Below are 27,705 nucleotides of genomic sequence, written 5' to 3'. Positions count from 1 at the left end.
TTTGATTTGTGAAATACATAGAAAATGTCCAAAAAAATAGTTTATTCACTTTATTCTTTATTATACATTCACTTTACATCATATTTAAACATTTGAACAAATAATTATGTCACTGTACACACAGCAGCTTTTTCAGCTTGTATTAATTGCAAATGTTGTGCACAGTTGGACATTAGGAACAACAGGGATATTGTGGGATATTGTGCAATGGGATACTAATCTAACAGTAGGATTGTAAAGGGAGTAAAGGCAAGGAGGTGCAGTCATTTCCGCACAAACTCCCAGTCAGGGCAGGAGATGGCTGCAGCTCCAAACCTTCCTCCCCCAGAATCCAGAGGACGATGAGAAAGTGTCTGAAGATTTTTGTCGGGCTGACACAGGATGAAAAGCTGCTCATGTAATCAGACAAACAAGGACGACTCATTCGCTCAGACTGTGATAAAGTGTGTCTTTTTGTGTTTGTACAAAATGAAAAAAAAAATCTGAGAACACCAAGTGCAAAATGTAAAAACTGATAATCAAAAATCATTTTCTGATGTGTGTGCGCACGCATTGCTGATTGGTTGGCAGTCCATCTGGCTGCTTTTGTCTATAGGCATGCTGCCCCTCATGTCAATTATGCGATCACGCGTGAAGACTGTGTGTGTGTCTGTGTGTGTGTGTGTGCATGTATGTTTGCGTGTTTTTGTGAAAAGAGGGGAGGGTGTAAGAAGGGGGGGATCCAGATGTTGGGTTTATTCTCATTCTCCTCCATCATCACATTTAATTTAATCCATCTCCCTCCCCCACAGCATTGTACAGCAAGCCATCTGTACACACACACACACACACACACACACACACACACACACACACACACACACACACACATGCAGCCTCCAGCATGCTAATGCTAATGTGTGTTAGCCCAGCCAGGTGGTTGGGTGGCCTCAAATGGGTCCTTGTGCACCTCTGGCTCTGTGCTGATTGGAGTGAATGCAGCTGCTATGAAATTATGTAGATCTGTTCGCCACTGTCTAAGTGGGTCACTCTGTGTGTGAGTGTGTGTCTGTGTGTGTGTACTACATCTTGTGTATTTTAGTGGTGCAGTCTTGTTAAAAGCATGTTTTTTATTGAAATTGTGCTGTACATTTGGAAAGAAATTCCCTGATGATAGCTGGCTACAATAAAAACTGTTTAACAGCTATTTTAAAATGATACTGGCATGAATATTAATTACATTTACAGATAAAGTCTGATTTGGCATACGCAGAGTGGTCTTTGCTCCCTCCTATACTGGATTCGGGAAGACATTAACATGTTGGGAAACATGTACCAGTGGTGCAAATCTAATGAATAAATCCTCTCAGTGTCTGTAAACAATGACCACACTGCAGATAACAACATAACTGAAGCAGAGAATAGAGCCGGTCTTCAGCCATTTGGTTCTTATCTTTTAATTCTCATACCTTCTCTTTCTTTGTCACTTGCTCCTGCAGAAAAACACGATGTGAATGGAAACAGGACTGTTCCACCTTTTCCAGAGGGAACAGAGATGGCCATGTTTGGTAAGCGTCTCCAAACACGTACCAGGAAATTGATGCAGTTTAGCTTAAATGCTGATGTGACCTAAAACCTGCATTGCAGCTTATTGTAATTGTAATTTCAGTGATTTCAATTTCAGTCTTTCCTGCCTTGTTAACTTCAGTATTTATTGTACATGCACAAGCCCCAGAAAGGGGAATAATATAGTCATGTACACATACAAACACAAAGTGGAGGGCTTCCTATTGATGGTCATGTTGACTCATATAAACTTAAGCATAAATGAAGCATTAGCTACCTACTTCTTCTCTACATGTAATATTTGACTAGTCACCCAATGTAATGCTAAAAATTAAATGAAAATATGCTGAAAAATAAACTCCAGTTATGAACCAGGCTTGTTAGAATGCTTTTAAAACTCACAGCCATAGGCTTGTATGTTACACCCAGATTTTTGCATTTTTAATCTGAATATATTTCATCACAGATAAACACAGCCCGGGTTAGTTGCTGCATCCTTACCATTCCTGGATATATCTGTGAAATTTTAGTTAGAATACCATATAACAACAGATTACATTTTTGTAGTTATTCTTTTTGCACTGCTGTTTTTAGATGGCTGCAAACACACTCTTCTTCCCTTCTCTTATAATTTGTGTAATTCACCTTCCAGAATAAGACAAAACATATATAAGGTTAGCCTACAAAATTAGCATTGCAAATAAAAATAAAACACATACATACATATATAAATTATACTCTTTTATGTTGTTAGTTACACCTTGCTAGTACCAGATTTGCTTCATTGCACAGATTCAACAAGGAGCTGGAAGCTTTCCTCATTTGATCCATATTTACAGAATTTCTGTAGATTTGTTGGCCACAAATCCATGATGGTTCCACCAGATCCTACTGGATTATTGTACTTACCGTTCCCTTCTATCAGCTCAAAGCAATCTGACTATTCTCCTCTGATCTCTGGCATCAAGAAGATATTCTTATCTCGAGAACTGGACGAATATTTTCTAGATATTTTCCTATTTTCAGATCATTCTCTGTAAACCCTGGAGATGGTTGTGTGGTAAAATCCTAGTTGCAATTTTTGAAATACTAAGGCACATACAATCATGCCGTATTTAAAGTTACTTGAATGTGTCTTTCTTTCCACATTCAGGAAAGAAAAGCTGTTTTTCACCCCTCACTTTTGTCCATTCCTACACAGTGGATGTCTCTTCCATAGTGAGACGTCTTATCATGCTAATCTGAAAACTGGAGTTATACAAGTAAATAAAGTTCATAGTTTTTAGCTGTGGATATAAGACTCTGTAAATATGGGTTTGCTATAAAAGTCTGAGAACCGGGGTTATGCAGGTAACCTGCAGTTTATTTTTGATTTCTGTATTTCTTTTTGAATTTTATTTGTGTTCGTCATCCTCAGTTTGGGCTAAAGCACGCAAACAGTTCCTATCAAATCCACATGTCATGAGATTTATGATTTTCTATTGACTACACTAAATGGATCTCCAACCTTATTAACATGACACATGAAAAAAACAATTACAAGAAACAAATGTAGAAAGAAGAAAATGAGTAATTTACCATCCACCGTACAAACTCGACTCCCAGTCAAACTGCATCTCATTTTCTGTATTTGTCTGCCTTTATTCGTCATGTAAATGCTCACATCAAAGTCAAACATCTGAATCTTTGTGAGTTTTCTCTGCCAACAGAAGGTAATGAGGGACTCAACTCAGTAAATCCTCCCACAGATGTGATGCATGGTGTGACCTGGTCTTTACTGTCTTGTTAAATTGGATTGGTTGTTAAAGACTGCTGTTATTTGTTTTATTTATTTATTTATTTATTTTTTCCCCTTGAAGGTATGGGCTGCTTCTGGGGTGCAGAGAGGAAGTTTTGGAGGCAAAAAGGAGTTTATTCTACCCAAGTGGGCTATTCTGGGGGTTACACACCTAACCCCATCTACAAGGAAGTTTGCACAGGTACCCTCTGCTTACCAACACACACATAATCATGTGTTTTCTACTGTGACTCAATAAATTGTGGAAAACAAGACACACATAAACAGAAGAGTGAATCATTTCCCACAGGCCCTATTATACTGGGGCATGGATAAGGCTGCTATTGATGCCTGACCACTCTGAGGAGGAGCTGTGTTCGTGTGTGTGTATCTGTGTGTGATGTGTGTCCAGACCTCTCAGTCGGCCAGTAGAGAGTGAATCCGTCATTAGATCTGCATCACCATCTGTCTCTTTTACTTTTTAACTTGGTTTTATTCTGTCAAACAGTCGCATCGAAATGGTGCAGAAAAGTTTAGATGATTAATTGATAAGTTGGTGTTTTTCATGCTGTCTGTGTGTGCAGCGTGTTAAAGACACAAAAAATGAAAGAGAGCAGTTGGCTTTTGAGTTTCTGGAAAAAAATATGAGAGCAGCATTTGATTAGAAAGTACACTTTTATTTATAGTGATTATAAACATAGCAGCAAAAAGGAGGCCCGACTGGAGATTCGATGGTGTAAGTTCAGGCAATTTTTTCGTAAATGCATTGGAAGATCCCAGAATGAAGTCAATGACGACAAATATAAAAATGACTGCAGAAGGAAATAACAGGCTACTTTTAACTACAGGGGTTCTGACTGAACTATAATTTCTAACTTTTCTTTAATGGGAAATTCAATTTATGTCTATAATAAAATGACTACCATTTAATAGCTTTTACATTTCCTTCTACAGCGCCTACTGGACCCTCTATCGTCTTCAAACAAGTCTTGAGACAAAATTCTCCAGGTTACTGGACACAGATTTCTTTTGCACAAATAAAATCCGAGCGAAGCTGAATTGCAGTTCATTTCATTTTATCTAAGACAGGGCATGGCTCTGTAATTACACCTCCAAAACACAAATTGGTAGTGGGGTTTCCATGCTGCTGACTTGATTCTCTTACTTCAGAAAACTAGGAGTGAAACGGAGAAGATCATTTTTGAGATGGAGCAAAATGAATACTTTAATTATTGCAGTGCAGACAAGAGACGGAGTTCATGCACAGAATAGCAGAGGTATGAAAACAAGGCGATGGCAGATTACACTGGCAAATTACATTAGCATTATGTGGAATCTAGATAGAATAACATCCCATAATGGATCGCATTATGTTCTACAGAGGGGTTGTGCACATCAGTAACCATTCACAGCTGCAGTCTGCATCGTGACCATGCTACATTTCTGGGGAGGCGCATGAGGGTTAATTTAATCATATGAAAAATATCAGAGACTGATCAGCAGGTCAAAGGGAAAACAGCACACTGATACCTTTGACATGCACGAGTATACAGTTTGGTAGCATGATTTATCTGTCAGCAGAGGCTAAACCCAGAGGTCTGTTTGTGTTTCTGGACTTGGAGTCATAGTTAAAAAAAAACTCTGGGATACTTTTGAGACATTTGGCTTCACGTTTCAGCTCATTTATGTCCTTCTTCTTCAATTGTAAGCAGACTGACAGCTATTTTACATTTATTCATGTTATAGAGTGATATCTTATCTGTATGCTGAATACTTTTGATGATACACTTTCAAGCAGAGGCACATCTTGTGAGTTTTTATTAAAATTCACCTTTTATATTCAAATGCAGCACAGTGACAATCCTAAACTGGCATTAACTAACTGCTCTCACTGTTTCTGAAACAAAAACACCTACCGCGAACCTGGTTTGAACTGCTGGATGTGTGTTTTAATTAGCACGGTATCTTGGCAGACTATTGAAAGAGGGCACTTGGCTAAATGAAGTGCTCCTCACACCTTCACATCTTCAAGAGACACACACAACCGGAGGGAAAAAAAAAGATTGATCTGAATATTCATTGTTGGTTAAATATTTACAGTCAGATCTGCGTAGGTTCAAAATGTGATGATTATATTAGCATATTTTTCTCTTTTTTTTAAGATAGAGCACCTGAGTTAGTATAGATGTAAAAACACTCCCACACACTTCATTATTTTTCTCATTTGCTGTCTTTGTTCCTGACTCTCTCACTCCACTGTGTGCTCGTCATTATTTGAGTTTGAAGCCATCTTCATACACGGTCAAAGGAATGTGTGTTTATTTTTACCGTTTGAAGCTGTAAAAACTGCTGTGAAGATGAGTGCTTGTGCCTGCAGCTTATTTGTCGCAGTTAATCAGGAATGGATGGATTAAATTTTTTAATTGTACATAAAACCGGAATATTATAAATACACCGCGATAATTAAAATTATGGTGTTTAAAAAGGAATTTAATCAGTTGTTAAAGTGAATCATTTAGCTCCTCCTCCAGGCTTTTCTTATATAGTACTGGGCAAAAATCTTCATCCACCCCCATTTCTTTCATTCTAGTAGTAAAAAAGGCACCAGTGTTGTGATGTGTCAACACATCACAACACAAATATCCAAAAAACTACTGTTGCAAAAGTACATACTTTGTTTACATTTTGTTTAGTTGAACCAATGAAACAGACATGAAATACTATTTTTGGACCAACAAGGTGATTCCCAAAGAGCTATTAGCTGAAAAAAAATTGAGGAAACTGGATAAGTGGAGGACAAAAGATGATGTGGCAGGTGTTAAAAACTTATCCTCAGCAGATGAACAGTATCTGAGAGTCGAGAGAGTTGCAGCTGAAACTTTAGTTGATCCAGGTGCTGTTCACTGAAGCCTCGTCGGAAATGGCCTCAGTGGAACAGTGGCTGTCAAGAAGCTTTTCTTAAGGAAAGGAAACAGGAAGAAAAGGCTGAGGTATGCCAAACTACACTGGACTGAAAATCAGTACCAATAGGTCTGATGGAGTGAGGAATCCAAATTTGAAGTTTGTGGTTCAAATCGTTGTCAGTTTGTGTGGAGGAGGTCAGGAGAGAGGTACAACAGTGAGTGTCTGCAGCCATCTGTAAAACATGGTGGAGGGTCTGTCATGGTTTGAGGCTGTACTTCAGCCAGTGGTGTTGGGGATCTTGGCAAAGTTGATGAAATTATGAATGCTGAAAAACACTGTCAGATTTTGATCCGCCATGCAATTCCATCTGGAAAGGATCTGACTGGCATGGCTCAGGGTCCCAAACACAGTGCCAATGCAAACAACATGATTGAAGAAGTGTGGGATCATCTTGACAGAGAACAGAACAAAAGGTAGCCAACATCCAAAGAAGAGCTTTGAATGTCCTTCAAGAAACCTGGACAACTATTTCTGAAGACTTCTTAAAGAAATTACAGGAAAGCTTTCTTAAGAAAGTTCAGGCTATGTTGAAGAATTAAAAGGTGATTACACCAAAAAATGACTTTCAAGCTTGTTAAAATTGTATAAACTGTGTTTTTGCCTTATATACTGTGTTTGCAGATGTGTCAATAAATCGCTGCACCTATTTCCTGTTCTACTATCAAAATGTAAAGAGATGACTGGTGACTCTGACTTTTACACAGGGCCGTCTTATTATGTAGATGGATCACATTCAAATTTGTGAAGTAATAATGAAATAACACTTGATTTAAAAGGCTGATTATAAGCATATTTTTAATTTACATGTTTCTTGTAGTCAGTTTGTTACAAGAATGGACCAGTAGTATATATGTATATATATATATCGTAATGTAATGTAATGTAATCTAATATTAGACAGCACAGAGGCACTAATCATGGCAGCACAGGAACAAGCTCTGAGCACAAGATCCATAAAGGCTGGGGTCTATCACACCAGGCAAGACCCCAGGTGCAGGCTGTGTAAAGATGCCCCAGAGACAATCCAGCACATAACAGCAGGGCGCAAGATGCTAGCAGGCAAGGCATACATGCAACGCCATAACCAAGTGTCCAGCATAGTGTACAGGAACATCTGTGCCGAGTATGGCCTGGAAGTCCCGAGGTCAAAATGGGAGATGCCCCCAAGGGTGGTGGAGAATGACCGAGCTAAGATCCTGAGGGACTTCCAGATACAGATGGACAAAATGGTGGTGGCTAACCAACCGGACATAGTGGTGGTAGACAAACAGAAGAAGACGGCCGTAGTGATCGATGTAGCGGTCCCGAATAAGAGCAACATCAGGAAGAAGGAACACGAGAAGCTTGAGAAATACCAAGGGCTCAGAGAAGAGCTCGAGAGGATGTGGAGGGTGAAGGTAACGGTGGTCCCAGTGGTAATCGGAGCACTAGGTGCGGTGACTCCTAAGCTAGGCGAGTGGCTCCAGCAGATCCCAGGAACAACATCGGAGATCTCTGTCCAGAAGAGCGCAGTCCTGGGAACAGCTAAGATACTGCGCAGGACCCTCAAGCTCCCAGGCCTCTGGTAGAGGACCCGAGCTTGAAGGATTCCCCGCCTGCAAGGGCGAGCGGGGAATTCTTTTTTTTATATATATGTGTAAGGAATGGATATAGCCATCCACTGCGACATCATCATTGGTTTCTGGACTTTGAGGCTTTTAAAGCCTTTAAAGAAGTTGCTGCTAGGGAGCAGTAGGCGAAAAAACGTGAATCATCTTGTGAGAGTGTTTCTGCATTCTGTGCAGAAATTTCGATGAGAAGGGTTTAACCATAGAACTCTGACGGCTGACATCATACAAGCTCAGCATTCATCACCTGAATAAAGCAGCTACATACTGATGAATATCAACCCCTTGCGAATAAGAGAGCAGCCAAAATAGTGTCTTCTTTATCTTGGGGGTTATCAGTGCTGCCACTGCTGTAATTATATAAAGTAAACATGATATATCATTTTTAAATTTATTTATTTATTTTTTTATGTTGTCACACACTGAATAACACAGCTGACACTCGGGGGAAGTGCTTGTCAAGTCTAGCTGTGCAGTCCCAGTGGGCTTATAACACCATAGTTCCAATTTGGTAAAATACCCACACAAACAGATTTATTCTTTCAGTCACCTTTTCTGTTTAGTCGGTCTCTCTCTTATTCTGTGCTTAAGTGAACAACAAAAAAAAGGAGACATAAATGTGTGATGTCTCAGCGGTACTGTTAAGTAATGTCCAAAAATTGCTGGAGGTCCACTGTCTTTGTGTCTTTAAATGGCAGCTGTTGTGTTCATTTCTCTTTTTATTATTCCTGGATTCTGCTGGAGTAGTTTTGTATAATTTACACTTCAAAGTAGTCCTCATATATCTTTCATTGAGGAGTTTATCCTGTGTGAAACAATCATCTTTACCTCCCCCTTGACTGTCTACCTCCCACAAACAGAAGGTTTATTCAGCAGGCGTGTTTGGTGCTCACAGGCAGAGCTGTGTGCCTGACATCCTCATATTTGCTCTATTATGTTGTACAGATCCATATCATACATACTACTTTTACATAAACTGATTTCATTATGTCAAACTTTGGCCATGTTTATTATAAGCAATCATCATTGTAACAGTATTAACATTATAATGATTAAAACTAAAAATGTAATCAATTTTGAAAGTGGTGGGAATTTCTGAATGAGATTTAACCAAATATGTTTGTTTTTTTTAAACTGAGCCTGATCATCTGGTCGGGTTTATGATATAAAGAATCCAATACTGCAACAGCATAATGGGAAAAACACAATTTATTTCCATCACTGATGTCCATATTTGTATATACTTGTTGAATTGCTATGTGCAAAAGCAGCACATACTAATTCAGCAAGGTTGGAATGTAAGAATCAAATCAACAAAATATTTCCTAGAAAAGAGTCAAAAGATTTCTGAGAATGATGAGCGTTCAGTCCTGTGTCTCCTGTGTCGTAGCTGTTTTGAGTGAAATAAAAGCAATGACTAACAACTGTTATTATCCACCAAACTCACTACTTACTGACATTCATTCAGTTGTTTGAAAGGATTACTTGTGTAACAAGTGCATCGTGAGCCAGAAAAACTATGGATGTATTGTCCTGCTCCCACAATGCCTGGTTATTGTTGAGTTTTTGCTCCTGTTTTGATTTTTCCAGATTTTTTCCCATGTCCCCAGTCTTCTTGTGCTTCCCTTCCCATGCCAGTCCCCCCCCCCGTAACTTCACTGGAACTCCCGATTTTTTTCCACTTGTGTCTTTTCCAGTCTGAGAATCGTGTCTCCTCAAGACTCTGGCTTGACTTGATTGTGACCCCCTGTGTCTCATTATATAGTCCTGTCCTCCCCTTCGTTAACTGGAAGTTTACTTTTCCCTTCATGTCTTTGTGCCTGTTTTGGGGCCTGTTTGTAGGCCTTAACTCCAGAGTTTTGACGCCCTAAACCAGAAGAATATATGGAGCTGGATCAGTTTTTGCCTAAAAAAAAAGAGAAAAATCCAGAGTATTCTGAGTCAGATTAAATCCAAAAGTGAAATCTTTCAAAGCTGGGCCAGGCCCCGCCTCCGATAAAATTTTAATGCAAATCCATTCATAACCTTTGGAGTAATTCAAAAAACAAACTGAAGTAATCACATAACCTTCTTCCTTGTCAGTAAACATTATAATGAATGCAAATGTTGCCTAATGTCTGCTTGATCTGCAAAAGCATGCAACTGCTTATTACATGTATCGAATTTATAAAATTATGTTATGTAATTGTTCCACTGCCATCAAACACCAGTTACCAGTGAAGGCTGTTTATACAGGTGCAAAGGAGTCTTAAGAAATTCATTCATTTAGTTTAACAAAAATAAGAGAAAAAATAATATTTCAGGTCATTGCAGGTTCATTCTGAATTAATGATAGATTATCAGATGATTTTGCAGCTGAATGTCTATTAAGCTAACAGCTGCAGCATTATTTTTTGTGGTTCCAACCACTGCTGTATTTCTCGTGCTGTCCAAGATGAATTAATTCCTGTGAGACTGGCCTGGTGAAGCATTAATTTAATATCGACTGCTGCTTTGTCTCTGTTCGCCAATATCTTTCCGTAAGAATCCATAACTCCTGATATTAAAAAAGTAATAAGACAGAGAGAGACATAGGAGTGGAGGCAGAATAAGAGACGGGGGGAAGATGAGGTGTCACGTAATGGGTCACGCTCATTACCAGCACCAGCTGCTGTTTGACTGTCTGTAACAGCGATTGTTTGTAGTGGTTGAATGTTAAAATCGGCTTTGAACCAGTATTTAAGAAAAAAATATTCTGGGTTTTTTTAGGTGTAAAATATGATCATTTTGGAGGCATTCAGAAAATATACAAATATCTACCTTAGAACTCCTTAACTTTGGATATTAAAAATATATTATGTGAATACTGTAAGTTATAAGTCTTGTGTGCTTATGCTAATGCTTTTTCTTATTTTCTAAAAGCTCCCCTTTAGTCATGACTGTTTTGTTCACATCTACTAGAGGGATCAGTAACTCTTGATATTAAAAGCTCCAGAACCAGTGAAAAGGTGAACCTTGAGTTGAGATTCTTCTGTCAATGACAGTGAAGTCTAGATTAAAATGTTAAGCTCAAATTGAGAGACAGTATGGATGAGGTACCTAAAATACAGCTCAGCACCTACAGCTGCTGATGAAGACCATGTGACGTAAGCAAAGGATCCAAAGGAAAACAGTAAGAAGACCTTCAAGGCCGGTTTGTTAATGGCAAGTGAAGAGTGATGAGCTGTCAGGCTGAAGTTAACAAAATAATCTTAACTCAAGGTCCTTTTACTGGTTTATTTCACTTGGTCCTCATCATGACTTTAGTACTTATTTAGCTAGTACTTCTGGATTATGGGTAATAGCTTGCTTGCAAACCAGCAGTTAAAATAAGATTGAATCAACTGCAGTCCACTTGTTATTCTGAAGCTTTTCACTGTATTTTCATCAGTAGCTGGATTTGTTCAGTAATGCACAACAAATCAATGTAGACCAGTGACTCCTGAGTCCCTCATTAGAAAGGGCTTTCTAGTGGAAAATAAAAATGGTGAAAATATTTTATGTGTTACATACAAGCTAAAAACTATTTTGCGGGTGATCTTGTCCATAGCATCACATTGCTTCAGTTCCAAACTGGGGGCATCTTAACCTCCATTCACAGTGAGCAATGCAATGAAACAACCCACCTCAAAAAAAAAGTCCAAACCAAAAAAAGCTCTTAATGGAGCTGTGGAAGATGTGAAAGAAAAAAAATCTAAATGTTTTTTCATAAGCAGTGAATTAGGGGGAATGATTCATCAGTTGAACACGCTGTACCTTCCCGTATCATTCATCTGCTCATAAATGTTGTATTTTGCAGGCAGGACAGGCCACGCTGAGGTGGTCAGAGTTGTCTTCCAACCAGAGCAGATCAGCTTTGCCAGTCTCCTCAAAGTCTTCTGGGAAAGCCACAACCCAACTCAAGGTACATCATTCACCAACAAACTCATTACTTTGGCCCCAAAGGAAAACACTGAGGTTTTTTTAAAAACTGATAAACAGAATGAAAAAGTGGCTAATGCAGTGAATACTGAAAAGTGTAATTTTTCTTCTTACCTTTTTCCCATTATGCTTCATTTTCTTCTGATTTTCACCAGGAAATTCTATTAACCAGCACTAACAGTAATATCAGTTTGTAATACATTCAAGATTTTATTAAACTGAGTGAGAACAGGAAGCATCATCTATCATCGTATGTATCTTAGAATACCATTAGGAAACTATTATGAGGATAAAACTGATGGGAAAAAAAGAAAGAAAAGTGTTTGGTTTAAAGATGGCAACAGAAAAAAACAGCTAATAAAGCCTTTTGAAACAAAAGCATGTTTTAGGCTCATTGTTTCAAAATTACAGACTTAGTTTTTTCAGGCTTGGCTCAACTGTTAGCTGCTATTAGCCAACTTCTTAAAGCTTAGTTTTAATGTTATTTTTTAAAGTAACTTGTTACATTGCATTACATTACTTCTAGTATAAATAATATATTACATTTTCAGCTACCTCCTGAGAAATGTAACAGAGTACATTTGCATTACCAAAAATTATCCGCCCTTTTGCATTTAGCTTGTTTAACCTACTTTACATTCACCTCTGAGTAAGTGTAAAGTAGGAATACTAGTTTATTTCATAAAGTCTTTCTCCTTTCTCATCTTCAACATGTCTGTTTCCAATTAAAGATCATCCACATGTTTAATTTGACAAAGATTTTACACCAGATGCCCTCCCCATTTAACCGAACTTGGGACTTGGTTTTCACTATAGAGACAGCAACCAATCACTCACAATGAAACCTAACTAAGCTTACATGAGCAAATAACATGACACAGGCTCACTGCCACATGCTAATCTTTTCATGTAGTAAAGTATGATTACTTACTTCAGTGATTGGCTTCTCCTTCTTTCTGATGGTGAACTGCAGAAGCAGCTATCTCTGGTTCTGGTTACCTTTGTGGTAGTGCAGTGGTTAGCACTGTTGCCTCACTGCAAGAAGGGCCTGGTTTCGAATCCAGCATTGGGCCGGTTTGCATGTTCTCTCTGTGAATTCCCTGGGTACTCTGTCTTCCTCACAAAGTCCCAAGAAATATAGTTTGTGGAGTTAGGTTAATTGGTGATTTTGTGTGTTAGCCCGGAGACAGACTGGCAACCTGTCCAGGATGTATCCCACTGCTTGCCCTGTGGCAGCTGGGATAGATTCCAATCCCCCACCCGTGACACTGACTTGGCTAAGAGAAAGAAAGTGATTGGCTGACGCTTGAACTTTTCTTGACTTTTCAGTGCAAGCAAAGCAAATCAATAGAACCACTTCAGTTCTGCAACACATGACATCACCCTGCACTACCGAACAAAAGAATTGGGGCACACATCTTAATCTTTGAATTCAGCTGTTTTCCGTCCCATTTCCACACGTGTATAAAATCAAGAACCTAACCATGTAGTCTGCCTTTACAAACATTTGTGAAATATTGGGTCGTGTGTGGTACTGTAATACGATGCCACAGCTGCACCAAGCCAGTTCAGGATATTTCTTCCCTCCTAGATATTCCACTATCAACTGAAAATGAAAGCGTCTAGGAACCACCAGCTGGGTCACCGAGTGCTAAGGTGCATAGTGTGTAAAAGTCGACAATGCTTTGCTGGCTGCGGTAACTCCAGTAACTCTGGCGTTAACATTGTAATGGAAATCTGGGGAGGGAGGAGCAGCTAGCAGGTCTAGCAGTGCAGTCTGGAAGTTAACCAGATAACTTAGTGGCTAGTCAGGTAGGTAGACCACTAATCCATAGCTGTCGACTCTACGGTCATACAGGTCCTGGAGTTGGTTAGCCCATTACAACAACAGTGAAGAGATGAATGTGATTGGCTGTCGGTAATGCTACGGGCCACACACAACTCTAGGGGTCTCCCCTCCTACTATAATAAAGGGAAGTTCCCTAGTGGTGCTATGCCGTAATTACGGTTGTTACAATATCAGCAGAAAATCGTGCACCATGAGTTTCGTGGCATGTATTCCATGGCCCTGCAACTCCTTTAGATATAATGTGTAGCAAGCTCAGTGCTTTTGTCCTCCCTTTTTATCACCCCACCACAAAATAGTGTAAATTCTTCCCACAGTACCCAAAAAAAAAAAATGTTATGGGAATGTTGTGGCCCTCTGTGTCAGCTGGCAGTCTGGGAAAAAGGTGAAGAAGTTTTTATCGAAGGCACACCCAAAGATTTTGATGTTCCCGTGAGGGAAAATCACCAGGACTGTGATAAAGATTACAATTTTCAGAAACAGGTTTTCATTTATTCCCATATAGGATAAATGTTATTTTATTTAAAATACATTACAACAAAAAGATATTATAATATGTCAGCATACTGAAAAGTAGAGAAGCGTGTAAAATGTCATAATTCTGTAATGATCCTCGTCTTATTGAGAGAAAAATGGGAGCTGCTGCAGCTGGTGTTTTTCCATGCTTGCTTTATGTGGTCCTCAGTGTTGCTGTTTATAGAGACACAGCAGCCTCCTTGATAATCTAACATCCCTCTTGTTTTTTTGTTATGATCATCACATTTAATTATTTACTATTAACTATATCCTGTCGTTTTGGCAGAAGGGTCTAAATGTTAAAATAACTCATGTAAATGCACTTTAGGAGTCACATTTCCATGTATACAGGCTTGTTCCTTTATATTTCTGTAACTCTATAATTTCTATAATATGTTTTTGAATGCATCTGTTATCTTTGTACTGGCTGCAACTGTGAGTCACGTCTAAATAAATGAGACGCTTCAGAGCCACAGGGTCCTGAAAAAGCTGCTCCAGCATTAGTTTGAATTAGTTTGAAACATGTCATTTTTTGTCTGCTGTAGCTTTGAATGAGAGGCATAACATGTTTAGGCAATCCCTTCACATAAAACTTCCTGATAAACATATTTAATGTACTGATTTAGATTTGTTGTGCATGCCAATGTCAGCAGCGCAGGTGCAGGTAAAGCTGATGATATTTGCTGTCAGTAGGTGGATGAAATATCTTCAGTCACATTGGAACATAAATGTCTGCACCTGCGTGTGCGTCACAGATTGACCCACACACATTGCCATCATTAGAAACCTTTGAGTTAACCAGACGCGGTTGTCGACAGGCTGACAAGATGACAGTTAAATGATGAAAGGATGCACGGCGAGATGATCAAATCAGTCAAAAACAGCATTCAGTTCCACCAAGACAGACAAGTCATATTTTTGGAAATGTTGTCAGCTGTTGTTTTCAGATGATGTGACGTTCCCTCTGCCAAGAACTGAGGACAACGGCACCTCGCGTCAGCTGAAATCGTCAAATCTTGATTTTTTAATTTATTTTTTTGGTCTGTTTTTTTGCGTGTCTGTTTTTGTGCAGGGATGCGTCAGGGGAACGATATTGGGACGACATACCGCTCTGCCATCTACACCTACACAAAGCAGCAGCTTGAGGAAGCTCTGGCCTCCAAAGAGCAATACCAGAAGGTACACGAATATATCTGTCATTTGTTTTTATGACTGGGTGATTTTAAATGCCTTGTTTTTGTCTCTTTGCCTTTAAACATCATATGCTGATTTCAGAAGCCTTTATTCTGGATTTGAAAAAAACCCAAATATGCTAAATGATGAAAAAGGCTGCACGGAGAGACATCCCATTCAAATATGGGATAGAGATAGTGACAAGAGGCCCGTTTCCCAATATGTAAAGTGAAACAACAGACTTTATTTCAAGCATATCTGGAACTAAAAGTAAAAGTCTTAAATGGTCTAATGGTCTGCAGGTGGTGACTCCTCTGGTTGCAAAAAGAAGTCTATATAAAAACTGCTCAACTTCTCATGCCCAAAATGCTCAAGTCTCAAGTCTCTTTTAGCTTGTTCTCCTTCCATGTGCTTCCATGGAAAGCCAAAGGCAGACAGAGCAGATCAATGGCTATATATAACACAGAATGTTTGTTGAAGTGGGTTGCAAAGAGGATTGCAGCTGCATAATAACTGTAGTAACAGCTTAAGCAACATGCTATTTGTGAGATTTGATAACTGGATGTGTAGAAGTGTATCAGCCATGAGTTGTCAGCTGGTGTGTGCTTGCACTGAAATGAGCTGATCTGCCAGGATTGTGGCTGAGATCAACACAAACTAGTCAGATTAACCATTTGTGTTCGTATTCCTGCACAGATATGAAGAAACAGAAACATTTCAATTTTTTATGCATTCATTAAAAAAAACCCTCCAGCATATGATGTAAAGCCAGTTAAGCCATACATCCATCTAAGCGCACCCTTTGTCTCCTCTTCCTCCATTTGGATTCTTTTTTCTTCCTCCTTGTTACTAACTTCCACTTACCAGCATCCCCCTCTGCTTCTCAGCCCTCTTTCTTGCCGTCTGTATCAGAGACTTTTGACTACAGTGTGTGAATACTGAAACATAATGGACCTGTCGGTGCGTACATGCAGCATTCTCCATATATTTCCATATGCTTTTAAAGTCTGCGCACACAGAAGATGTTCACACGCTGCCTCTCTCAAACGCTCCTGCTGAGGCTTCTCCACCACCATCCCACCAAAGGGCTTGTTGCCATGGAAACTGACGAAGAAGAGGTTACTTTATTCTACTCTATTCTATTCTAGTGTAGTCTGGTCTTCATTAAAGGCCTTTTTTCACCCTGTTTGCCCTTCCTTTTCTTTCGGAAACCATTTTTTTTCTCTCAGCAGAATTTGTCTCAGAATCAAGCACTTGAATGGGCTGAATGGAGTGCAGTCATTGGGGTTTCATAATGGTTCTGGTTATGCTGTGGCTTTGTGCGTGTAACATGAATATCAAAAACAGCTCGTCCAGCAGAAGGGGGAAGTAATAATGTGGGAGCATTAATTAACAACAACCCAGTAGAGAGCCTAAGACATCAGAGTGGATTGGGAACATGGTGAGTAGGTGGGGGATGAACCCTGCTCTTACCATAACAACTGAAAAACATCAACTAATGGACATGTAATGATACTAAATTGTCCCGAAGTTAAGCTCCGTCCATACACAGAGAAAGCCAGTTTCATTGTCTTTATTGTTTCATGTCAGAAATTGTGTTTGTACCAGTTTTCTTAGGCAGCTTTTCCCCAAAAGCATCTTGAGTTGAAGATAATCATAAAATGTATCTTGTGTTATATTTACTGGACATTTAGCTAGCATTAACTGGAGTAATAGTTGAAGCTTGCTGAGCTGAAAACGAATGTAAGAGGTTGTCAACTGGTAGATTTTTTTTCTTTTAAATTAATGTTTTATTTCACAGAGCGCTGAGTTTAAATATTAAGAGTTGAGTCCCATTAGGTGAACGCTGGAATACGAGGTCATAACAAAGTAAAGTAAACCTATTTAATGTCTGTAAGGGCTGATAAAAGGGCAGAATTTACAGTATTGCTGTCACATATCTTCAGACACTTAGTTGAAAAACACGGGATCTATAAGAAAGAAAAAATAATTGCATATAAATTTATAACTGACATTAGATTTTTGTGTAGCAGGCTGATAAAATGCAGCTGGACAAGACAAGACAGGGCCTTAAGAGACAGGCACACTTGGGCCGTACGATTAATTGAATTTGAATCTTGATCAAGACTTTGGCTTTCCACAGTTAAGTGAATACGATCGAGCAATATTCAAAATGCATGCTCTGCCAATAGATTGCAGATCTAACGTGTTAATCACAGCGGTTCCCTGCATCCTGCAGTTTCCGCATCGGGAACATGACATCAAACAACAGATATACAACAAAACTCAAATGTCTGGAACGACAAGAGGCGGCGAGCTTGTCCCTCAAAGCAGATCGTCATCAGTTGTTTGGAAATGCTTTGGCTTTATGGCCAGTGAGGTTAACCAAAAACAAATCTCACAAGGACACATTGAAATCACTAACCAGACACCAAAGTTATGTATACAATAAACATGGTGAGTAACAAAGGCTTCAGGAACATGGTGAACTTACCAACTGTATAGTTTTTCAAAAGCAGAAATTAGTGTTATTTTTACACGACCCTGCAATAAAAACATTTTTGTCACTAAAGTCCATTTGAATAATTAATCAAAATGTGATCACTATGTATTTCCTTACCATTCTGTACAGTCAGTGTGTGTTGAATAAGATAACAGAGTCGTTGCAAAGATTCAGTTAAATAAGAATTTTACCGGGCAGGATGCAAATTGGTCCAAATATGAGTGGAAAATGGTTCAACTTTCATCAAAACATTTGCTGGAGTGAGGCTGGAGGCACATAACAAAATGAAATGAAGTTTTTGTCAAGTGGTTTTCCACTAGAGAAAAAAAAATCTTATTATGGGCTGAAGACCCAGCCAGCCCACTTTTTGTTTATTTATTTATTTATTTTGTGGAAATTGAGTCACCATTTTTAACAATGGACAGCCATTGTAGGTGAGTGACAAACAAGCAAGATGGTGAATTGTTTGCCTGCAGGCTTTTAGCACATTATTGCAAATATTCACTCGACTCAAACAGAATTACTAGAGCAGCTTATGGATATTTCACACATGTAAGATTTGTTGTATGCCAGATGTTATAAACACAAGTTTTAGATCCTAATACTTTATGGATTCTAGAGGGATGCAGAACCAGTGGAAAAATGCAGTTGGCTGTGGTTTTAGTGTGACTGCCTCTTCAATATTACACAATTGCATTCAAGATAATATGTATATGATACATTTTTATTTGCAGATCTAATACAGTGGGCATGTCCTTGTTAAAAGAGATAAAACTATGGTGATTTCTCCTTGGTTTATTCCCAAGCGGAACTAACTTCTTTGTTTCGAATGCTCAAACATAGGTTTGCAAACTTGTGTGTGAATAAATACAACCCCCACCTGGCAAGGCAGGAAACAAAAACCTCGATGCCAACATTTCCACTAATACACAGATATACCAAAATGTAGCCGTCTGCCACGACATTAATGTGTTACGCACTCCACTTATGTCCAGAAGCTCTTTCTTATCTGTTGCTGTGTGACCATTTCCTCAGCACCCGCTTCTTCCAAAAATGTAAATGCTTTTTAGACATCTTTGGATTTAAAAAATTAACAATTTGGATTGACATTTTATTTGACTGTAAAATGGTTAAAATCAGACAGGGAGACGATGTTTTTTCACCCTTTAGTTTGAACCAGATGTTAACAAAGTTGTCCTTTTTAGACACGCTTTTGCTGGGTGGGAAATTTCTCTCTGCTGCAGCACTAAGCACAAGACCTGTTGTGACTATTCATCATGGCTTTCCCCAATTCCTTCAGAACTCCTTACACATCCAAGACTGTCAATGTTGATATTAAACCTTAAACTTCACCTGCCCTGTAATATATGTTTCAGGTTATTGTTTCCTGTATTTTATTTCATTATGTGAAGTATTTCTTAGGCTCTCAAAAGCCCTGTTTTAATAATATGTCTTATTAATAGCATTTTTATATTATTTTTTACTTCCTCCCTGCATTTACATTGTCGAGTAATTACAGAGACATTTGATGGATGGATAGATTCCTCTATAAAAATCTCTTTTAGGTTTTGTTTCCTCTCTCATTTTTTTTCTCACCAGATTGGCCACCCCACCTCTCCCATCTGTGTGTGTGTGTGTGTGTGTGTGTGTGTGTGTGTGTGTGTGTGTGTGTGTGTGTGTGTGTGTGTGTGTGTGTTTGTGCATGCATGCACGTGTGTGTGCAAGCAGTTGGCCTATAGCAAACAGACTCCATGCCAAACCATCTGGGTCTTAAATCTGTCCTCCACGAAAATCGCTTTAGTTGCAAAATAACGCACACACACGTATACATACACTGAAGGTTAGGTATTGGGTCTCCAGTCCTCCATATGCAATGTTTTACATAAAGCTGCAACAGTTTTAAGTTTAAGGATTCCCCTGCCAAAAATCAGGCTAAATTTGAATTATTTAGTGTCTTTTTTTTTTCCCCTCCTCATTTTTGGATAGTAGATGCATCGTATTCCAGTGTTTACCTCTGTGCATTAAATTGGCACGCAATGGTACAGTGCTGTCCTTAAAATATTTATGAATTTATGCCCCCCCCCCCCCAAAAAAAAAAAAAATCTTGTTAAAGTCTTTGTCTCTGCATCCACAGTGGCTGTGCATGCTCACGCCAACCGCCTACTTTTTCTCTCTTCTTTCAAACAAAGCGAGAATGCAAACTGCATCACAGCACCGAGGAATTTCCCAGGACGTGCCTTTCAGACACAAACTGAATGTTCATTGCCTTATTCTACACGTGCAAGTATAAAAAATGTAGAGGGAAGAGCAATGCGGAGATAAAGTTTAGGCCAGGACTGGTGATAAAGAGAGATGAGAGGGTTAAAAGAGAAGAAAGAGTCTGGTTAATTTGGTGTCAGGGTATTGACTACTTTCGCTTCGCCGCCTGGCTTGATTGTATTGTTCACACAGAGAGTGATTGGGGAATTTGGTGTGTATATATGTGTGTGTAAGGTACAACAGCACTGCAGTAAATTACCTTGCAGTCGGCTGGTGGTTGAAAGCATGAAAGGAGCCTCCCCTTTCTTTTCTTGCCTCCTACCCATCATTAGGGTGTGCACTGCGTCTAAAATGGCAGGTGGAAGTGGTAAGCGTGTGTGTGTGTGTGTGTGTGTGCCCGCGCACGCTTGCATGCTCGCTTTATGTAATAATGTGTGCTCGGACTGTGGGTGCAAGCATGGGTGCTAAAGCAGTTTGTACTCATTGTTCTGGCACCTCTTTCTCTCTTGATACACCTCTCTGGCTACATTTTCTTTCATGAACATTCATATATCCACTTCTGAACACAAAATAGCTGTTTTTCCTTTCCTATTTCCTTTTCTTGTCCATTTCTTCTTTGTCTATGAAATCCCTTTCTAGTTCTTTTAACATGCCAGCTTCACCTTTTTTCATTCCACTCTCTGTCTCATGGGTGCTTATCAGTGTTGTTCACGTTTTCCTGCTTTACCAGAGCAGTCAAGGTATTTGCATTCCAAATGAGCAATCTACTTCTCTGACATGCAAATTAATGGATGTGAATTATGCATTTATAGCAGGCTGCTAACACAGCAGCAGGACCAGCGCAAACAAATGCAATGAAACACTGGCAAAGGCAGGAAACACAGTTAAAGATGCCACTACAGCAGCATAATGGAGAATGCAGCCATTTTGGGTATTACAGGTTTCCTCCTCGAGTTATTGTTAGCATGCATATTTTTGTCCTGTAACCAGTGTTTATTATCTCAGATGAAAGCTTGCCTTTTTTGTGCATGTGCGTGTTAAATAATCACAGTTGGCTTGAAAAGCGACTCTAAAAAAATTCAACCTGCAGATCATGAAAAGAACATATCACAATGAGTCATGATAGAAGGTTACTTAGAAGGAGATTTAGGTCTTTATGAGGTTTATCTTCCTCACATGGAGCACAAAAAGGATATCGTCCATGTTTTACGTGAGGTGTGTGGGAAGCAGGACATGTTGACCTCTCCTACCTGATGGTGATTGCTTTGTCTAACCAGAGCCATTCTAGGAGAGCCATTACACTTCCATTAATCCCATGTGGGGTTCAGCAGGGGGTGCTATAGAGCTATAGAGCCAGTGCTCAATGAGTAGGAGTAAATGGAGCTAAATGGCTAAAGTAATTATTTACATGTTTCTGCAGAAAACAGCCCATATTTTATTTGAGTCTTCATAATTACAATATAAGTGTTTCTGATCTGAAATAAAACAACCTCATGCCCATTTAGTTTTTCTTACAGTGAAGCCGGCTTTGCGTATAAAACACCAGCATTCTGCCTAATGCATGCTGATTGATCAGTTATGATATTTACAATTCCCTCAATAGCACCCATTTCCGAATGAAAACGAAAACAGATGTTTGAAGTGTAGTTAAACCACAACAGAAACTTCCGAGCTCGCATAAGAAACAGCTGGTTGTGGTTGTTGATGGTGACTTCTATCAGAGTTAGCGGCTGCTCGAAATTCTCCACAGATGCTCATTTCGTCATTCGTCATATGAAACTGGCAGAAGTTGTAAAGTAGCTCATGGTGCTGTGCATCCTTAATATTCACTGAAAGGTGTTTTACTGTAATCAAAACCTGTAAAAAGTCTGAAAATGCAGCTGTCTGTTGCGTCATTTGTTGAAAAAAATGATGGACAATTCCAGAAGAAGATGTTTTTAACATACATTCTTCAGTACTCCTTCTGTAATGATCAGTAGCTGATAAGGTCTGTTATCACAAAATTATATAAACATATAAATCTGTCAATGTTTACTTTGATAGTTTGATGATTTACTGTGCTGGAAATAGTAGCTTTTTGAAATTTGTACAATGTTAATAAAGATTTGTCTTATCTTATCATTTTATATTTACTTAAAGATCAAGTCATTTTTTTCCCCCATAATTCTCATTATTTCAGCCAACTACACTCCTACTCTGCTCATGCTAATGTGATGTTACACACACATAAGTCTTTCAATGTGATTCTGAAATGATTCGGATTGACATACAGCTCCTCCAGAAAATGTCTTGCAAAGTTCAGGGTTGCAGTGCATGTGTGGAAACGTTTTTAATTTTAACAAAGCAGGCAAGAGGTAAACATGAAGTCACACAGCCTTACAGGTAGCACTGATTAGACAGTTTGTCATCGAGCCTCATTAGGACCTGATGTGGAGAAATGAAAATCTGGTTATTGGCTTCAGGTTTCGTTGCACCCTAATGTATTTGGTTTCGCAAATAACTCATACAGAAATGATTCATTGTGAGCTATATTAGTATTATTTGACCCCACATAAACCACAGGTTATAATAATACCAGGGAGATGATGTAAAGCAGTTTCATGCTTTTTTCAGTCGCCTTTTTCAGAGTGCAGAATTCAGACACAACAGACTCCAGCTTTGACTTTTTGTCTGGTTGTGACGTGCTGAAACTCATGGTTACCATGTTACCATGGTTACAAAAAGATTTCACATAAATATATGCATACATAAATATATACGCACTTATTGATTAGATTGCATTGCAAACAGTTCAAATTCACCACAGAGATCACACGAGAGGATTGTCTTGTAACCCCGTAGTTGATCCGTGCTTTCGCACAACAAACAGCGACTCTCCTTTTCAACTGGTCTCCATGGCAGAGTATGAATGACAGCTCTTACACCAGCTCAGAAAAACAGGCATACGCACCATTGTTACCATATGAGTTAAATGTGAATACGTCTGTATGCCAGATTAAGGCAAATAAACAAACCAAAGACAAACGCTAATTGTTTTGCAGTGTGTAGTGTATCACAGTGTCGGTACAAACATCAACATTAATAATATATAACATCAATATAACAACAGCAACAAAAAAAGCAAGGACATGAACCAACAGGAGCTCAGGGTGGTTTTCATTTTCTTGTATCTCTTTCTGGTTCTTTCATGAAGTTTGTTTGTTTTGTTGCACAGTGCTTTGTGACTACATGTCTCTGAAAAGCACCTTAAAAATCAACTTTCCACACTTAGTTACCATTTAACTAAGTATAGAAAGTAGCCAGCATCATGCTCCGTCTATCACCCTCCGTGTTTTCCTCCTGTTTCGTGTAGTTTATCTTGCCCACTCTGGGGGGCCGTGCTGCTGGCTGAGATATTGTCAAAGAGTATATTTGTATGGTAAAATGTGGGAGGATTACTAAAACTTAACGCTTAAAAGTCTTTTGCATCGATTCCATTAAACAGTTATCTGAATGCAAATTTCCTAACGTGTTCAAGAATGAATGAAACCTCAGGGTAAACGTGGTTGTGTTGTCCTTTTACATTTGTTCATCCCTTTTTCTATCACAGTAACTGTTAACGTTGTTATCTGTTATTTGTCATGCTGTTCTGTTTGGGTTTCGACAGGGATGCATTCATCATCCCCACATATATCAACACTTCTCTTTTTGAGCCACACATTTCTAATGAGGCGTTTGTTTACCTTCGGCGGTTGGATAAGGAATAAAAATGCTGTATATAAAGTGGGACACCTGGTCACCCTCGGCTAAAGCCAATTTTTCAGAGTTTCCGGTGTAGCCAGCAGATATCTGGGCCAAGATTTCCATTTCCACCCACTGGTCATTGTTTACAAATGCAGATAAATAATTAAAAGCTAAATCATTGTCTTTCGATAGCCAATAGTTGTCAGATGCATTTTGGCAAATGCCATCTGTCTTGTTCTCTAAACACAGATTGTTTGCCAGCAGTCGACCAAAGCCTGCTCAAAGGCAACTGGTCAATAGTACTTCCACTACAAACACAACCCTTAAAGCTTCTGGAACAAAACATTTGCCTCTTGCCTACAGATTCTGCATATTCATATACAGAATCAGTTTAAAGTCATTTGTCCTGGCAACACTTTCCCAATCACTTAACAAAGGTCACGAAAGACGTCAGACTGTGATCGGTCAGCAGTCAGTCATGTCTCACGGCCAAGTCATGGTAAGAATTCCTGAAAAAATGTCAGAACCTAAAAAAAAAATCAAATTTACGGAACTGTGAGCACACAGCTCCCTTTACAGATCACAATCAACTTCAAAATGTTCACACATAGTCCGCCCACTACACTCCCACAACCAATGGTCAATGCAAGTCACTCATGAATATTGATGTGCACATTGTTCCTGTGGAGAACAGAAGCAGTGTTAGAAACAAAACATAGTTTGAGAGGCTGATAGCTGCCAGAGCTTTTAATCCACTTGGTGTTTGTAATTCTACCGTAGGCACCGAGATACAATCTCACACTCGGTAAGTAAAATAACAATTCCAAGATCTCCACTTGCTGATTCAAGGTGAATCCTTTATTTCTGAATGTGGCTGAGATTTAAAATCAGGATATTTGGGGTTACTGTAAAAGAACCAGACTTTCCAGAATCTGCAGCTTGATGCATCCATATATACATAATACAAAATTATCAATTATAAGTCAAATCTTAATTGATGACACTGCATCAAAATCATTTTCCCACAGTTTGGTGGTGCTTTAATCTTTTACTTGGGTGGCTGTAGCTCAGGCGGTAGAGCAGATCATCTACTGATCGGAAGGTTGGTGGTTCCATTCCTGGCTTCCCCTACTCTGCATGCCAAATATCCTTGGGCAAAATACTAACCCCAAATTGCTCTCCGACGCATCCATCGGAGTATGAATGTGTGTGTGAATGTTAGCTAGAAAGCACTTAGAAAAATGTGCTTGTGCGAATGGGTGAATGCACAAGTTGTATAAAGTGCTTTGAGTGCTCAGAAGAGTAGAAAAGCGCTATATAAGAACCAGTCCATATCTTCCTCCACCAAGTATACTTGATAGCTTACCTAATATTATTCTTTTAGTCTTTTTTTCCCCCTCTGTGTAAAAGAATAACACCATTCACGATTCATTTAGTAGTCTTATTTTGAAAGTTCTGATGCTGTTAACGCTTCCTTTCTGGTTTTTTTTCTCTGCTGGCTGGTTCACTGGGCAGATTGCTCATTTTTTTTCAGCTGCTGTCCAGTGAGGTTCTCATCCTGCAGTCAGATGTACTCCAACTCCACCATCTGGGACTTCATCTGGCAATGGTAGTCCTTGTTCTGGTTTAGAGGTCTGCTCCAAACTGGAAGAACCGGGAGCAGGTGGAGATCTGGTTCATGCATGGCAGAACAAGGACTACCAGTGCTTCTTGCAGTTCAAGATGGTGGAGTTTGAGTCCGTATGAATGATAGGATAGAGAGGCAGCTAGTTATTTTGTCACAAATTACTTGGGCAATAAATGATTTTCAAAGGAGTCAATGAAAGCTTATTTTGGGGCATGTACTGACGTAGAATCTATCCATAAAACTCTGGATTCACTGACAGTAAATACTGATATTTTTAGTTTGTATCTCACCAGTTTAACTGACCAGAGTGACTGTGTCATGACTCCTTGTGGTGGCTCTTATCACATGAGTGACAGTAAAGTGAAGAAAACTGAACTAGCTTGCTGTAAAAAAGAAGAAAGTCATAGCAAGAAAATAAACTGGAGCCATCAGACAGCAAACAATCAGAGACAATCTGTCGATATCGTGTGGCGAATCCCACCCCTATATATCTTATGTTATGTTTGATATGACATAACTATAAACACTCAAAAGATAATTACAAGCTTCTAAAAATAAACCTGCCTACTGTACTTGTGAATCCAGCTCACCAGCCTGAATCACGAATGGCAAGCTGCAGCAGAAAAGAGAATCCCGTTCTGACTAACTGCTGCTGTGCTGTACCTCCACCCTTCTTACTCAAATTAAATTGTGGTGTCAGTGCAGTCATGGTGGGGAATCTTCACAGGAAGCAATGAATCAAACAGCAGTGAGCAAACTCTGCATTAAGAGCAGAAACTTGCCGGCTGTGTTTTGTGTCTGTTGTGTCTTTGTTTTTTGGGGGGTTGTTGCTATAAAAGCTGCTCAAACCCTCTGGGTATGTTTGCTGACATTTTCTTTAACTGCTGAGTGCTGACGTCAATGAAGTTAAAATGGTTTGCAAACAATTACCTCTCACTAAGTATTTGAGGCACCAATGTGTGAAATTGCAGCTTTGGTTTGATTGTTTTTGTACTAAAAATAAAGTGAGAACTTTTTAGTACTTCCCCAAAGAGTTCTTTGTGTTCAAACTGGAAGTGCAGTCCAAACAGGGGCTTCACATTATACCTATTTGCCACATCATCAAAGTAATCGACTGGTAGATGTCAGTGCACGAATATATCCATTCAAACAGAAGCTGCTAGAAAGAATAGTCCTTAAGGACCTATTAAATGAACTATTATGTTTTTCTTTATTTTCTCTCATATAAGAGATGTGATTAAAAAAAAAGTTATGAGACTATGTCCATAAAATCATAAACCTTACCTGATTTGAATTTGGCTGATTTCGCATTCGAGGTAATCTTGTGTCCAGGCAGATGCCTTTGCGGCTGCTATTTTTAAGTCAATCCCTTTCTGACTGCTTGCACAAACTAACCTGAAGGTCATGTTGCTCGTGATGAGAGATCTCAAGCTACAGTTGAGCAGTTTTCAGCTGTAGAGTCTGTGGTGTTCAAGTCCAAAGCAGCAGGTGACCACGAGTATGCTTGTTATTTTTCAGCATTCATGGGATTGAATGCACCGTGAATGCATCCTGCAGGGAGAAACTTGAAAGGAGAAGTATTTTAATGCACATATACCGCCACGTAGTACATTAAATAGTAGAAGCTTTTGTTTTGCTATACCAACAGAATGTCTGCTTACCACCTGGACCTGGTTTTCATTTGGGTGTGATGATGGGCTACTGAGTAGTACTGTTGCCTTCCAGCAAGAAGATTCCGAGTTTAAACCCTGATTTGGAAAGTTCAGTGTGGAATTTGCATGCTCTCCCTGTGCCTGTGTGGTCATTGTGGGGTATATTGGGATTCTAAACTCGCTGTTGATGTGACTAGAAAAAAGCTACATGAGTGCCAGTTTATCCCTGTTTTGCTTTTTCTTCCTGAAAATGAAAATCAAGTTGAAGGACAACCTTTTTACTGAACCATATTCAAAAACAGGGAACAGGACTCCTACCAAGTGATATAAAACTGGCAGCTGCTTTGAAAATTGTCCCGAAGAACCCTGTAAGATGGTCTTGGAGATAGCCATTAATTACTATCTGCAGCGCTATTAATTGCTTGTTTGTATGGTACTAAAAGTATAAATTCCTGAGGGCTACCCCTCAGCCCCCTACTAGATGGACACATGAATTTGAAAATTCCAGGTGACATCCCGTCACCCCATTCTTAAGTTATTGCATTCACAAATTTGGGTGTCCACACTTCCCACC

General features: G+C 39.2%; 1 protein-coding gene across 2 annotated transcripts in view; it reads left to right on the top strand.

Annotated features, from left to right (window-relative positions):
• msraa (methionine sulfoxide reductase Aa) overlaps positions 1 to 27,705 on the top strand; it is a 50,859-nt gene that overhangs the window by 19,482 nt on the left and 3,672 nt on the right. For both annotated transcript variants that reach the window (XM_063494776.1, XM_063494775.1), the window contains exons 2-5: positions 1,479 to 1,547; positions 3,405 to 3,524; positions 11,711 to 11,815; positions 15,267 to 15,373. In XM_063494776.1, the coding sequence (XP_063350846.1) occupies positions 1,479 to 1,547; positions 3,405 to 3,524; positions 11,711 to 11,815; positions 15,267 to 15,373 (401 nt within the window). The remainder of the gene's footprint in view (positions 1 to 1,478; positions 1,548 to 3,404; positions 3,525 to 11,710; positions 11,816 to 15,266; positions 15,374 to 27,705) is intronic.

The sequence above is a fragment of the Pelmatolapia mariae genome, linkage group LG15, assembly GCF_036321145.2.
Source record: "Pelmatolapia mariae isolate MD_Pm_ZW linkage group LG15, Pm_UMD_F_2, whole genome shotgun sequence".
Classification (NCBI taxonomy): domain Eukaryota; kingdom Metazoa; phylum Chordata; class Actinopteri; order Cichliformes; family Cichlidae; genus Pelmatolapia; species Pelmatolapia mariae.
This window is presented reverse-complemented; position numbering and strand designations above follow the sequence as displayed.